General features: G+C 30.0%; 1 protein-coding gene across 1 annotated transcript; it reads left to right on the top strand.

Annotated features, from left to right (window-relative positions):
• Positions 1–8,239: 8,239 nt before the first annotated feature.
• On the top strand, positions 8,240–12,485 carry LOC123300341 (collagen and calcium-binding EGF domain-containing protein 1-like). Its single transcript, XM_044882904.1, has 6 exons — positions 8,240–8,783; positions 9,733–9,888; positions 10,767–10,915; positions 11,034–11,323; positions 11,718–11,826; positions 11,885–12,485. The coding sequence occupies exons 1-6, from the start codon at positions 8,401–8,403 to the stop codon at positions 12,439–12,441; spliced, it is 1,644 nt and encodes a 547-aa protein (XP_044738839.1). The 5' UTR covers positions 8,240–8,400; the 3' UTR covers positions 12,442–12,485.
• The last annotated feature ends 397 nt before the right edge of the window (positions 12,486–12,882 follow it).

Here is a 12,882-nt window from a genome sequence, read left to right as displayed (position 1 = left end):
ATCAAATTATTACATGATATGTCTTGGAAACCCCCCGTGTGCCAAGCCTTTTATCTGACAAAGGACCTCATTATGAATGTATATACACACATACGTATACACATATATTACCTACTTATACTTACATAGTATCTTTAGTATGAACATCTCTTGAGAAATGATATAGCATATTACCTATGATATTTAAGGTACTGTTTTCCTTTGAATGATGTAACCCTTTTCAAAACTATTATCATACTTCTCGAATATTTGTCGAATATAATTATAACTTTTCACCGTATCTAGAGACTTTGTATCAAATATTTTTTTAATACAGTCAAACCTGGATGAGTTACACCTCGATAAGCGAAAAAACCTAAGAAGCGAAAGTAGTTTTAACTAATATGTGTGTTTATTGACCTATTTGTGAAACTTGCAAACTTCCTACAGTTGACACATACAAGTTGGCACCAGATTGGACTTAGACATTATGACATCGTATTGGACTTAGTTCTTCGGGCTTCTTTAATAGTCAATTTAGATCCTAAACGGTAAGAGATAGAAAAACATATTAAATTAGAAAGTTGATTCCCATAAAAAACAAACATTTTTCAGCTTAAATATTTTTTCGAAAATCGTCAGCTTTCGGAAAAAATACGAATTAAAATATCTATGTCTTAATCGAAAGATAATACGCTTACTACGGAAAAATGCTTGATCGAAAAGTTGTCAAGGGATAGAGGATATTTGCCTGTGTCCATGACTTTGACCTACAATTATCGATAAAATTAAAGCATATTTTCTTTCGAATAAATACAATAATGATATACCACTTACCGTTTAGAATCTAAATTGGGTATTAAAGAAATCTCTAGAGCTAGATCTAAATTAACTATAAAACTGAAGTTAATTTTTACTTTTATGTTTTAACCTGGTGGGTAAGTCAGGTACATACATATATATTACGGGACAGATAAGCATTTAAAAAAACTTTACGATCCGGCAAACAAATCTCGATTTGCCACACATGGGCGATCCTGTACGATACGCACCTGTCCAACAAGCAGATTCTCCAGTGCATGCTGTCCGGCCATTTAAGACTTTTGAAATTTTAGGCCAGCGCATTCATTCTAATTCATGAAATAGCAGATGCCTGGGTAAATTACTTGTGCATCTTGACGTTTTAAATTTAATTTCAACATTGATATGCATCAAAGCTTAGTAAACAGTTTAGTAAAAAGAAATCAAATGTGTACGTAAAATATATTTCTCTACGCTTTCTACACGTAAAACAACAATAAAAATAAAAGTTATAATTGTTGTGAGAAAGTTAAAAACATAAACATACAAACACATATATACAAGCGTTAAAACTGGTTAAAAAAATTATGACTTCAATTTATTACAAAAAAAAACCCGCATTGTATTGATTTCCATCAAACAATTAATGTCACAATATATTATAAAAGTTTTAATATTCGTTCAAATACTTTCCATGTCATAGGTAATCATTTTGATTAGTTTTCAATCAGCGCAACATTCTTAATTCATCAAAACAAGAAATACGGAATATATTTTTTAGATATTTCTTCACTATCTTGAAATACTCAATATTAGTGATGGGCAAAATTGTTTTGGGGCTTAATCTTGGTTTAATATTTGTGGTAGCTACAATATTTTCAAGACTAAGCACTTTTTGTGTTCAAAACTACAACTTCGCTCATCATTACTAAGCTTGACAAAAAAAAAGGCCGCCATAGATAACAATTTATTGCTTAGTTTTTGTATTATGCCAGGGAAAATCTGCTGTGTCTCAAAAATGAATGATCGCAGATACCAGCACTAGGAAATTCACGATAAGTCAAAGCCAGTAGCTTAATAATATTTCTTAACTTAGTTCTTATTTTCGTATCAGATTAACTAGGAAAAACGGCCCATACATTTTTGACGTTGACTCTGTAACGGATTTACGTTACGTAATAGATAGACAAATACCTTATAATTGATGTTTGAGAGTAAGATAATCCCTTCCATATCGTGACCACTTTTGCGCAATTCGATTTGAGATTATCAAATAGATGACGAACACCGAATGAATTTAAAACATCAATAGGTTAATTTATAAAACGAAGAATAAGAACATGCGACATCCTAATTCATGATATTTTAAAGAAACTTTCTTAATTTGCAGGAATGTATTTCTTAATTTGCAGTAATTTTTGCATTGTTTTTTGTAATTACCTAACGCACTTTTTTGGCAAAGTTAATATCAATATCTTTATTGAAATTAATGGTTATATGACGTTTATATAAAACCAGTATTTCGGCAACAGTTTATGGGCCGAGCAATTTAATTATTGTGAGTGCTACAAAACGTTTACCACTCAAGTAACAGTTATGCATAAGATCATCAGTTACACAAAGATGGACTTATCATTTTCAAAAGAATGGATAAAACTTTACACAAGTGTATTATTCCACTCCAGTTCTTCAAATTAAGAACCATAAATATTTGTTTATACAGGATGGTCCAAGTCATAACATTACGACTTCATCAAATGAGAGATAACGTTATAATAATAACAATTTCTCGTCACAATTATCGGGAAAAATTTTCTAGATGCAGACTGTTTGGAAAAAAGAACATTTTTGTGATTATTGCCAAAACGTCATCTGAAAAAATGGAACTACAGTATGAGCTAAGACTTCTGGATGGTTTATGGTTCATAGTGATAAGTTACAAAAACCAGCGGTAGAGAAATGAGTGAACCATCACCTGCTTCCAAGAAAAAATTTCTAGCGCCATTGAATTTATTGCAAATTCAATAACGATATGTATGTCCTCATGCTTGGGGCATTATGTGCCACATTTCCAATTCGCTGTTATAACTTGGATCATCCAGTATTTATAACAAGTTATCAAACATTTAAATTTCAAATAATTATTAAAATTATTATATTTTAGAAGGAATGAAGAGTAGAGTAAGAGATGTGTAACAAATTTTCAAAATGAAATTAGTTATGTAAAATGAGTAACAACAAATATATTTATAATAATTCTTATCCTCATGTGACCTAAATTTTAAAATAATTGTTCCCAATATTACATTTTAACAACAATCATTATTCAAACATTTTGTGTATTGTGTTCTTGCTGTTGTTTATTTTCGCTTGTTTGTATATGAATGACGGATTCGTTGGTTTATGACAAAGTGGTTCAAAAAGTTTTACTCCTATCGAAAAATGTATTTGATATTACAGCTAGATTTAATTTATCTGCTCATAATTACTTATATTTGTAAATGCCTACCTTTTTGTTTCAAAATATATTTAAAAAAAAAGAAAAATTAATTTATACCATGAGAGAAGGTGGAATGATTGTTGGTATAATAAAAATTTTATGAACGCTCAGATTGTGGAGAACCATCAGCTGTCTGAACATGGTTGATGAAGTTAGTACGCTCCTGAAATTTATCAAACAATTTTCACACCAAATCACTCGGTTTTTCGAGTTTATATTCTACAGAACTATTTGAACCTTTCACAGTTGTAAGATAGATTGCCATGCGTTCATCCATTTGGTCGAGAATATCTCTATTGCGGCTGCATACATTAAAGTAAAGTTAAATAGCAACTACCAACAAACTGTTGCACCAAATTCCCTTCTGCAGTAGTTTTACGCTTGATGAGCTGCAGAAGCATCTCAAAACAATATTTCTAAATCAAAATCAATGAAACATTGAATTGAATCGTAAAATATTTCATTGCCGACCCTTCAAAACAAAAATCCATGCAAAGTATTTATCTCTAATTCCCTTTTGGCTTGCCCATTAAAGTGTGAAGCACCGTATAGTGCTGAAATTTTGGGGTTAGGACTATTATACCTAATTCTGCTCCTTTAGTCAGTACCTAAGTTAGAAACATCGGTTGTTGTAACATAATTAGCTTTTCTCTAAGCAACGTAAGTGTTTAAATTGGGCTGTAAATTTGTGACAAGCCTATAACATACTCATATAAATGAAAGATAATGAGTAGGTAGTTAAAGATTTGATACTTAATTAATTTTTTAAGTTTGGCGTTTTTACTCTCAACTGCTGCTTTTCAACAACAACAAATATTTTTTTTGCACCACCTTGTACATGTACTGTGTGTTATGTATGTTTATTTTGAGTGTGTTACATATAATAATAATAATAACATTCATTTGTTTATATAATGTTAATATTAATTATCGCAATAATGTAATGGGAGGAGATTCAATGGTGACGTTGACGATATGCCATTATATATTTATAGGAATGAGATGCCATCAAATAACTGATTTGATTATAATGTGCAACTCATAAGGTAACTAATTATGTACAATAACTATTTTGATACAGTTGCTTTCAGAAGGTAGACTTGATTTATTCAGTCACTTGGAAACACTACCTGATTGGGAGTTAATTTAAACGATCCTAGGTCCAATCATTTCCTAAATACTTTTTCTTAGCGTTTCAGAATCTCTTTAAATCATACACCTTTTTATAATATCGGAAAGCCCAAATATATGAAATTTATACTAACCCTAATTTCAGTTTGCGATTGGTCTAGTTGATACCCAAACAATTTATTAAAAAATTAAATCTATTATTACTAAGTTCACAAAGTTTAAGATATTAAAACAATTTTCCACATCAAAAGCTTTATAAAAAATAAAAAAATGTTTTTCTTAATTACTGAAAATTATGTTTTTTTGGATACATAGGTTTTTAAATCTATGAGGACAGTATAAGCCTTAGCCTGTAAATGGAAGCTGTGTGATTAATAACTGAAAATTTTTTCCTATTCGTTTAGACTTTTAGAGCATAACAAATTAAAGTAATGTTTCATGCATTAATAAGAATGTTTGTAAAGCTTTTATCAGACAGGTATGTTACTATTTAGCGGCTGAAATATAACCTTGAATCATTAAATATATTAACTAACAAGGGGTATCGCACCGAAAAATATAAAAGTTTTAATTGATAATCATTTTTAAGGGCAATACCACTGTTTGCTTTGTTTAAACAGTTGCACTCTAACAAAATTACGGCCTTGGTGATTGTTTTAATCGTTTTTTTTTTTTTTTTGACGTTCGAATCGTCTTGGATCAAATATTTTGCTAAAATATACCATGAACGTAAAGGGGACGTATTGGATCAAGTGTTTTGCAGGACAAAAGGGTTATTTTAAATGAACAAATATAAATTTCGATTTCAAGGTAGATCTGTAGTATGTAATAAGGAGCTAATGACGTAAGGGTTTCGGGGAGTGTGATATGATTTGAAGGAGGTTTTTCTAAACAAAAAAAAGAGCAATAAATAAACATCGGAGTAGAAAATTTGAAATAATTCATGGTAAACCTTTTTACTACTCTTCTACGACAGCACAAACAACCTTAAAACTCCGAAAAACGATTTTAACTCTTTATCTTTCTCTTTTTACATTAGTTTGTTTCAAGTGTTCCATGAAGTTGTAAAACTCTTTCATGAAACACAAGGTACTACTTGCTATTAAAATACATGAGGTGCTGACGTCCGGTTAAGCTATGATAACAACAGCCAACAATGTCCCATTATTTTCCCAACATAATATGTTCCTCTCTGTTACCTACACATAGGCATCTGATATATATTATGCGTCATATACCTATCTAACCCATAAATATACCTATATATCTTTACAAACACACAAAACACGTAGGTATATGACATAATGTGTACACACTAATTAATTACAATGTATTTAATAACGAAATACGTGTCCTTTTAATCATTATATTTATGTTATTAAATAAATAAACAAACAATTATTTAGTATATATATGTAATATAAATGTTGTAATTTACCCATTTGTTGGGTGCAAAACGAAGCTGACGCCATAAAGACCCATATTTAGTTAGAAAATTGAATGAGGATAATAATTATTGTTAATTCATTCCTTCCAACTACAATTGTTGCCTACACGATAAATTTGAATCTAGTCTACTTTGATAGTTTTGTACTACTCTCATCATGGGTATAGGAATATTTTAAAAACTCTCATTCTTAACTTCCGAACTAAAAAAAAGGGGTGTTGTGTGTCGGTCGGTCTGTGACATCGTAGCGTCTAAACTGATGAACCAATTTTGATTTTTTTTGAAAGTTTATTTAATGGAGATTATTCTTAGCTATGTTTCAAGTGCGAATGTAGGATTCCGAAAAAACTAAAAATTGATCTCCTTCCAAATCGGCTCAGTTTGGAAAATGCTTTACGGAAAAAGGCAATGTAATGGAGATTATTCTTAGAAAAATTTGTTTATTTTTTTACAAGAAACAGTTTTTATAATTAAACTTTTGTTCTATCTCTAACGGTTTACAAGATAGGTCCTACGGACCCAAGACGGACAGACAGACAGAAAGATGGACACCCGGAATCTGACTTATGAGGTGATTCTATGAATACGTATACTAAAATTATGTTCGTAGTATCTATATTTTAAAGCGTTACAAACTTCGGACTAAACTCATTCATACATACATGGTATAAAAAGCACACGTTCGGATGATTTAGTTTTTTCGAATTATTATATAATTAAAATAGTAATTAACAATGAAATAAAGCTTTAAAATAAAATATTTTGTATTTACTCTTTAGGCTTTTCTTAAAGGATGTTTAAAAATTACCTACGTAGCTTCTCGCAAAAAAAATCTACTTTTTCAATGTATTAAAGAAAAATAAAAATTTTGGCTTTATTTTACAACGGACTTATGACATTGACTCTAGTTCTCTATGAAGCATATCTGAAAAAAAGTGAGCTACAGAATGTAGCACAGCGCCTACCGAAACAGAAAGTCACTTGGAAAAGACTGAAATTGATACAAATATATACTGTCTTTTGAAAATTTTTAATATAACTAAAAAACATGAAATTTATTTATTGAATAAATACTTTAAATAAATACTAAGAATTAAATTTAATATTCATTCAATTTCTGTATTTGTATGTGATGTGTGCGTATTATATACACATAAAGAAGAAATATGATTATTTGTCGAGCTTAAAAGACACATGGCTTTATTAAAATAATATAACATAAAACAGATGTGTCAACCAAAAAACCAGATACACATACACTAAGCAAACAAGTGGAGGGATAAAAAATTGGAAGAAAATTATATTAAGAAAATAATCATAGATTTTATATCAAATAATCCGTACAAGGCGCAACAAAAGCGACGCCACTTTGATTCAGGCTGCAAACAATGGTAAATATTTGACATATTAATATTTTACTTGACATGAAATGAAACCTTTTTTTCCACGGACTAAAGAAAAGGGATGTTTTAAGTTTGATCGCTATGTATTTGTCTGTCTCTCTGTCTGTCTGTCTGTCTATTTGTATGTGGCATCGCAGCGCCTCAACGGATGAATCGATTTTGAGTTTTTTGGTTTTGTTTTAAAGGTAATTTAATGAAGAGTGTTCTTAGATCTGTTTCCAATGCGAGTTTAGGGTCCCGTACCAGAAAAATTAGTCGGGAATTTTTTTAATTTTCTAGATTTTACTTGTTAATTAAAAATATATTGGATACACGACGTTCTATTCATTTTCATAACCTTTCAAATAAAAATATAAATTATAATTAAATTACAATCGATTTATTTATTTTAGAACGATTATTTCTCATTTAATTACTTCCAAACGTTGTTACTTTAATTCATTGTGCTTGTTATTTAATACATAATATATCTAGAAAGATACTTTGTTCCTACTAGGTGTCCAATGATATCTCATGTGCTTTTCTATAAAGTAAATCAGCACAAAAAATAATTGATCTCCTTTTTATAACATGGGTGAGAATTGAGAAAGGATTTTAGAAAATTAATCTCCTACATGGGTAAGGCCAGAAGAAGGTTTGTTTGGAAGATCGTGGGCACTCCTTTTAAAACGGAACAATTTGCAATGTTTGAGAAAAGTTAAATGGATTGTCAGATGTTGGCAATGTAAAATCTCGGAGGTCACTTGACTGGTGTTAATCGCGTGAAAAATATGCATAAATATGTATTCCCTAACTTTTTTTGCCCACTGTACCATACAAATACACTCACATAACCAGTACGTTAGTTTCTTTAAAAGACTAAAAACATTCAGACTCACAGACATTTATAATAATAATAATAATAATGATAAGATGATTATTAACACATTTAAAGTTCCTCCAACAAATAACATGAAACTAATATAATTATAAGTCGTAAGAGACAGTTGCATTCTTCATATTAATACTATTTTGTGAACATTACCATAAATTTAACTTACTAATGTGATTATAAAACATATATCAAAACCAATAATAATATTATTACGACTTACAAATACGGCATAGAAGACGAGAAACTTTATCAATACACCAGGAGAATGTATTGTCGTAGTGTACGAAGAACCAGTGATCGTGGTTATATATCATCATTCAGTGGGGATGATGGCAGCAATACTGTTGTTGTAAGGGTGATACTCATATTATCATGTATATTAATACAACATATTAAATTAGTACAAGTGACATCATTGTATTCGAATGTTAGTGATAATGTTAGTAGTGACGATGATGATGGTAAACTTCAAAGTGATAACACTATTCACCATTATGTAAATTCAATTCAAGATGCTGCAACTATTACTGATAAGTATGATATGAAGAAAATTAGTAATGAAGGTACTAATCATGATAGTAGTTTGTTGAAGACGGATTCAGCTATTGATGGGTATTATTTAGATTCGTTAATGGATATTTTACCTGGGTAAGAAGACATATTGAAACTGTCACTAATATTCTTAAAATACATGAACATTATCAAACATTTTTTTTGAACTTGATGCAGTTGATCAACAGAATTTTGTCGCAAAATTCAATTTTTTGTGTTGGATTTCAGAAAAACGAAAAACAATTCTGTATCAATCAGGACTCATTTAAAACCTTGTTCTTTTTTTTTATTCTTAAGTTTTTTTGATCTCCTACTTCTTTATGTAGAGGAAGGATAACTACAATGATATCTTGGAAATTTTGATAAAGTTAAAAAAAAAATGTTTACAGGAAATTCAATAAAAGTACTCTAGCTTGTTTCTTTTTTTTAACCCCCGAACTAAAAAAAAGGGTGTTATAAGTTTTAATCGCTATGTGTGTGTCTGTGTGTTTGTCTGTCTGTGGCATCGTAGCGCCTAAACAGATGAACCGATTTTATCTTTTTGGTTTTCATTTAAAAGGTAATTTAACGGAAAGTGCTCTTAGCTATGTTTCAAGTGCGAGCTTAGAATCAATTCAGGTTGGTAAAGGCATGACATATAATTTTAACATATAAATAATTTCTTCGGAAATGAATGGTCAAATAAACCTGGCTCAATTCATTTCGAAAAGTGAAGTGGTAAAATAATAAAGTAATTTAAAACAATAATTCAAAAAAACAAAGTCAACTCAAATATTCCAATTTTAATTTCCAAAGATTGGTCCCAAAAAATGATAGCTCTCTAAGTGTCCTTTTCATCTCATCTGATGTCCTTGACCATCCACTCCGATATTGATTTAAGAAGGAGTGCGTCTATTTGTTTCTCAGTGGCATCGTAGCCCCTAAACGGTCGAACCGACTTGATTAAAAGACCGGTTGAACCGTATTAAAAGTCATCTTTTAAATTCTAATTAAATCTGTTAAAAAAAAAATTGCCTTTCTCATTTTTATTTTTCTTTAATTATAGTCATTCAAATGGACCTGGTACAAATGGTGAATTAGGTGTGTTAAATTGTCCAAGTGACAATGTAATTAAAACAAAGTACAAATGTAAATTAAATGATGAGTGGGTGGATTGTACAAGAAAACATTGTTGTAATGATTATACTTTTATTGCAGGACGGTGAGTATTTAATTGAAATCAATTAATTAATTCTTAATACAGAATTTTAAAACAAAATGCTCTATGCATGTTCATCGTAATAATACCTATGCGAGTTTAAATGAATTATTAATTAGTAAAACTACTAGTTTTATACATTGTTTTTTTTTTTTTTTTTTAGTTTTAACTATAGTATTAATTCTAAATTTCTTTGTTTTTATGTTTTTACACAGCCGAATATCATTAGTATCTTTTAAATAAGATATGATTAAAATGAGAATACTGCTTCGAAGTCTGGGTAAAATTTTTCGGGCCACTTTTATTATCTAATAGAGCATCAAAATTTTATATAAATATATAAATAATTAAATTGAAATGATTTATGTGAATCTTGTAATGCTCAATTCTGGCTTTTTATAAAACATAAGCTCATGTCTGGCCCGATTTTAAATTGAAAGTAATCACACTATCAAAGGGAAAAGTAACATCGTGAATGTACACAAATTTTTAAGTTAGTTTTAAGTATTAATACACACAATTTTTGAACCATTTTCACATAGGCTCCTAGTTGATAAACAAACTGTAATAAGAAATTTGTATCTAAACAAATTTGCGCTTTATATTCTTTGTTGCAATGCAGTTCTTCGAAATACGAGCATATTAAATAGATTAGATTCATCATAGATAAATTATGGAGTATTTTGGAGTTGGATTTTATAAATATTACTTTCTTAAAATTTATATTTTAAAGGGAATGCACATCCAATGTGAACAGCTTTAAGATTTTTACGTAGATTTATCTAACTTTCATCTTTACATACACGATTCAGTACCCTGATTAGTAAAGTTCGTTTTACTTCGAGTTTAGTATCGATACTAAAAACAGTTTTTATTTTCAGATGTGTACACAAGTCGATAGATCCGTGTACATTAAATTTATGCGAACAAAAGTGTACTGTTTATTTGCAACGAGTTATTTGTACGTGCCACGAAGGATATACATTTAGTCCCGAAAATCAAAGGAATAATATTCGACCGTTTTGTGTGGGTAAGAAAGCATGTATGCATTAAAATAATTACACAGAGTGTAATTGTTGACATAATTTTTGGAAAGCTTAAATTAATTAAATCAACTAATAGCAATTAATATTTACATTATAATTTAGACGTGAACGAATGCGACGACGACAATGGTAATTGTGAACATACATGTGTAAATGAAGTAGGTAAATATCATTGTAAATGCAATTCTGGATATCATTTAAGCAGCGATAATCATAGCTGTGAACATGATAACGATCCTTTGTCAACTCTTCAAAGTCAAGAGAGCACATCCGGGAACGAAGAATCTAATCCAATAATTTTTGATTCTCAACCTGCAAAACGTGATCGTTGTTTTGCAAATTGTGGTACTGTAATGCGCTTACATGATAAACTTAGAACTTTACAAGAAAAGGTAATTTATTTTGTTAAAAATTTATTGTTATGATACAAGGGCAGATATTTTTATAGAAAATTAAGCACGAACTTTTGGAAGATCTGATATTATTAAAGTATGTTTGAAAATAGATCTATATTTAAAGCTAAGAGCTTAAACAGAGTTAACATGCTGAAGGACAATTAATAAAATAAATTTAATCGGTATTCACTCATAGTAATTTTGATGGAAAAGTCTTTGAAAGCTCCAACTCTAGATACAAATATGAACTTTCGAAATTTTGCAAATTGAAATGATTTTTGGCAATTTATGTTTTCTCAATTGCGTCATTTCACCTTTTGAAAACCATAACTTTGATAAAAATTAAACGACTTGACAATAAATTGATTGAAAGTTTTATATTATTAAAAAGGTCCGAGAAATAAGTACAGCAATACGATTATCAACATATGCATCTGGACCACCAGGACCGCCAGGCCCCCCGGGTCCACCAGGCCCACCAGGAGTGCGTGGATTTCCAGGTATAAATTCACAAAAAATTACTTCAAAACATTTGGTTCAATATTTTTTTAAATATAGGACACGACGGTGGACCTTTATTATCAAACAATCCAGAAGACTTCACGTACTCGGTAATGGACACATTTGTGCCATTAGAAGGTGAACAATCACGTTATTGCCGATGTGAACGTGGTCCAATTGGTCCACCAGGACCACCCGGAGCAATAGGACCTAAAGGGGAAACTGGAAATCGAGGCCAACGTGGTATGAAAGGCGAACAAGGAAATTTCGATTATTTATTGTTGCTATTAGCTGATATGCGGCACGATATTGTACATTTACAACGTAAAATTTACAAAGACGGGGAAAAACCACCTACATTTGATTTAAAAACAGCCTTGAATCATCATCGTATAAAGGAAAAACATCGATTTATGCGACAACATCGTTTATTACATGCCTATGTAGCTCCGCCAGTAGAAGACAATCATGAAGTTCATCAAGCGTCATATAGTGCACCGGAACAAAAAATTCCAATCTCTGAACAAACTACTGAAAGTATGGAATACGATAATGAGTATGTAGACGAAAATATTAGCAACACAACAGAAATTAGTTATGAAGACGAGTATTAACGATAATTTTATCTTTTGTTAAATGTATAAAAAAGTATTTATGTAATCCCTAATTTTTTTTGTAAAATAAATAATTTATTTAAAAAGAGATTTATTATATTTCCCATAGCTGACAAGAAACGGTGAAAAAGAGATTCTAGGAGATAGATATTTGTGACTCGTAATAACTTGGAAACGCTGTCGATTTTTCTGTCTGTATTACAGAAAGTAATGCAAGGAATTGGAGATACATTTCATATACAAATTATTGGTATATTTTCAATAGACAAATGAACTTAATGAAATAATGAAAAAAAGATAAAGATAATCTATAAGAAGATTTAGTATACTTTACTTTAATCTGGTTTAAACTCTTTGAAAAGGTTTTTTGAATTTTCAAGGGTCAATATTTATTATTTAATTTTGAATTTTAATGATAAGTTCCTACAATAAATTTCAATT

Source organism: Chrysoperla carnea, chromosome 5, assembly GCF_905475395.1.
Source record: "Chrysoperla carnea chromosome 5, inChrCarn1.1, whole genome shotgun sequence".
NCBI classification, from domain to species: Eukaryota; Metazoa; Arthropoda; class Insecta; order Neuroptera; family Chrysopidae; genus Chrysoperla; species Chrysoperla carnea.
Note: the sequence above shows the minus strand (reverse complement) of the source record. Positions and strands in the feature narration are given on the sequence as shown.

Excerpts from the sequence above, each read along its gene's own strand:
- LOC123300341 (XM_044882904.1), top strand. The coding sequence starts at position 8,401 with ATGTATTGTCGTAGTGTACGAAGAACCAGTGATCGTGGTTATATATCA. Across the intron at positions 10,916-11,033 it reads TATTCGACCGTTTTGTGTGG|ACGTGAACGAATGCGACGAC; the intron begins GTAAGAAAGCAT and ends ATTATAATTTAG. Across the intron at positions 11,827-11,884 it reads AGGAGTGCGTGGATTTCCAG|GACACGACGGTGGACCTTTA; the intron begins GTATAAATTCAC and ends TTTTAAATATAG.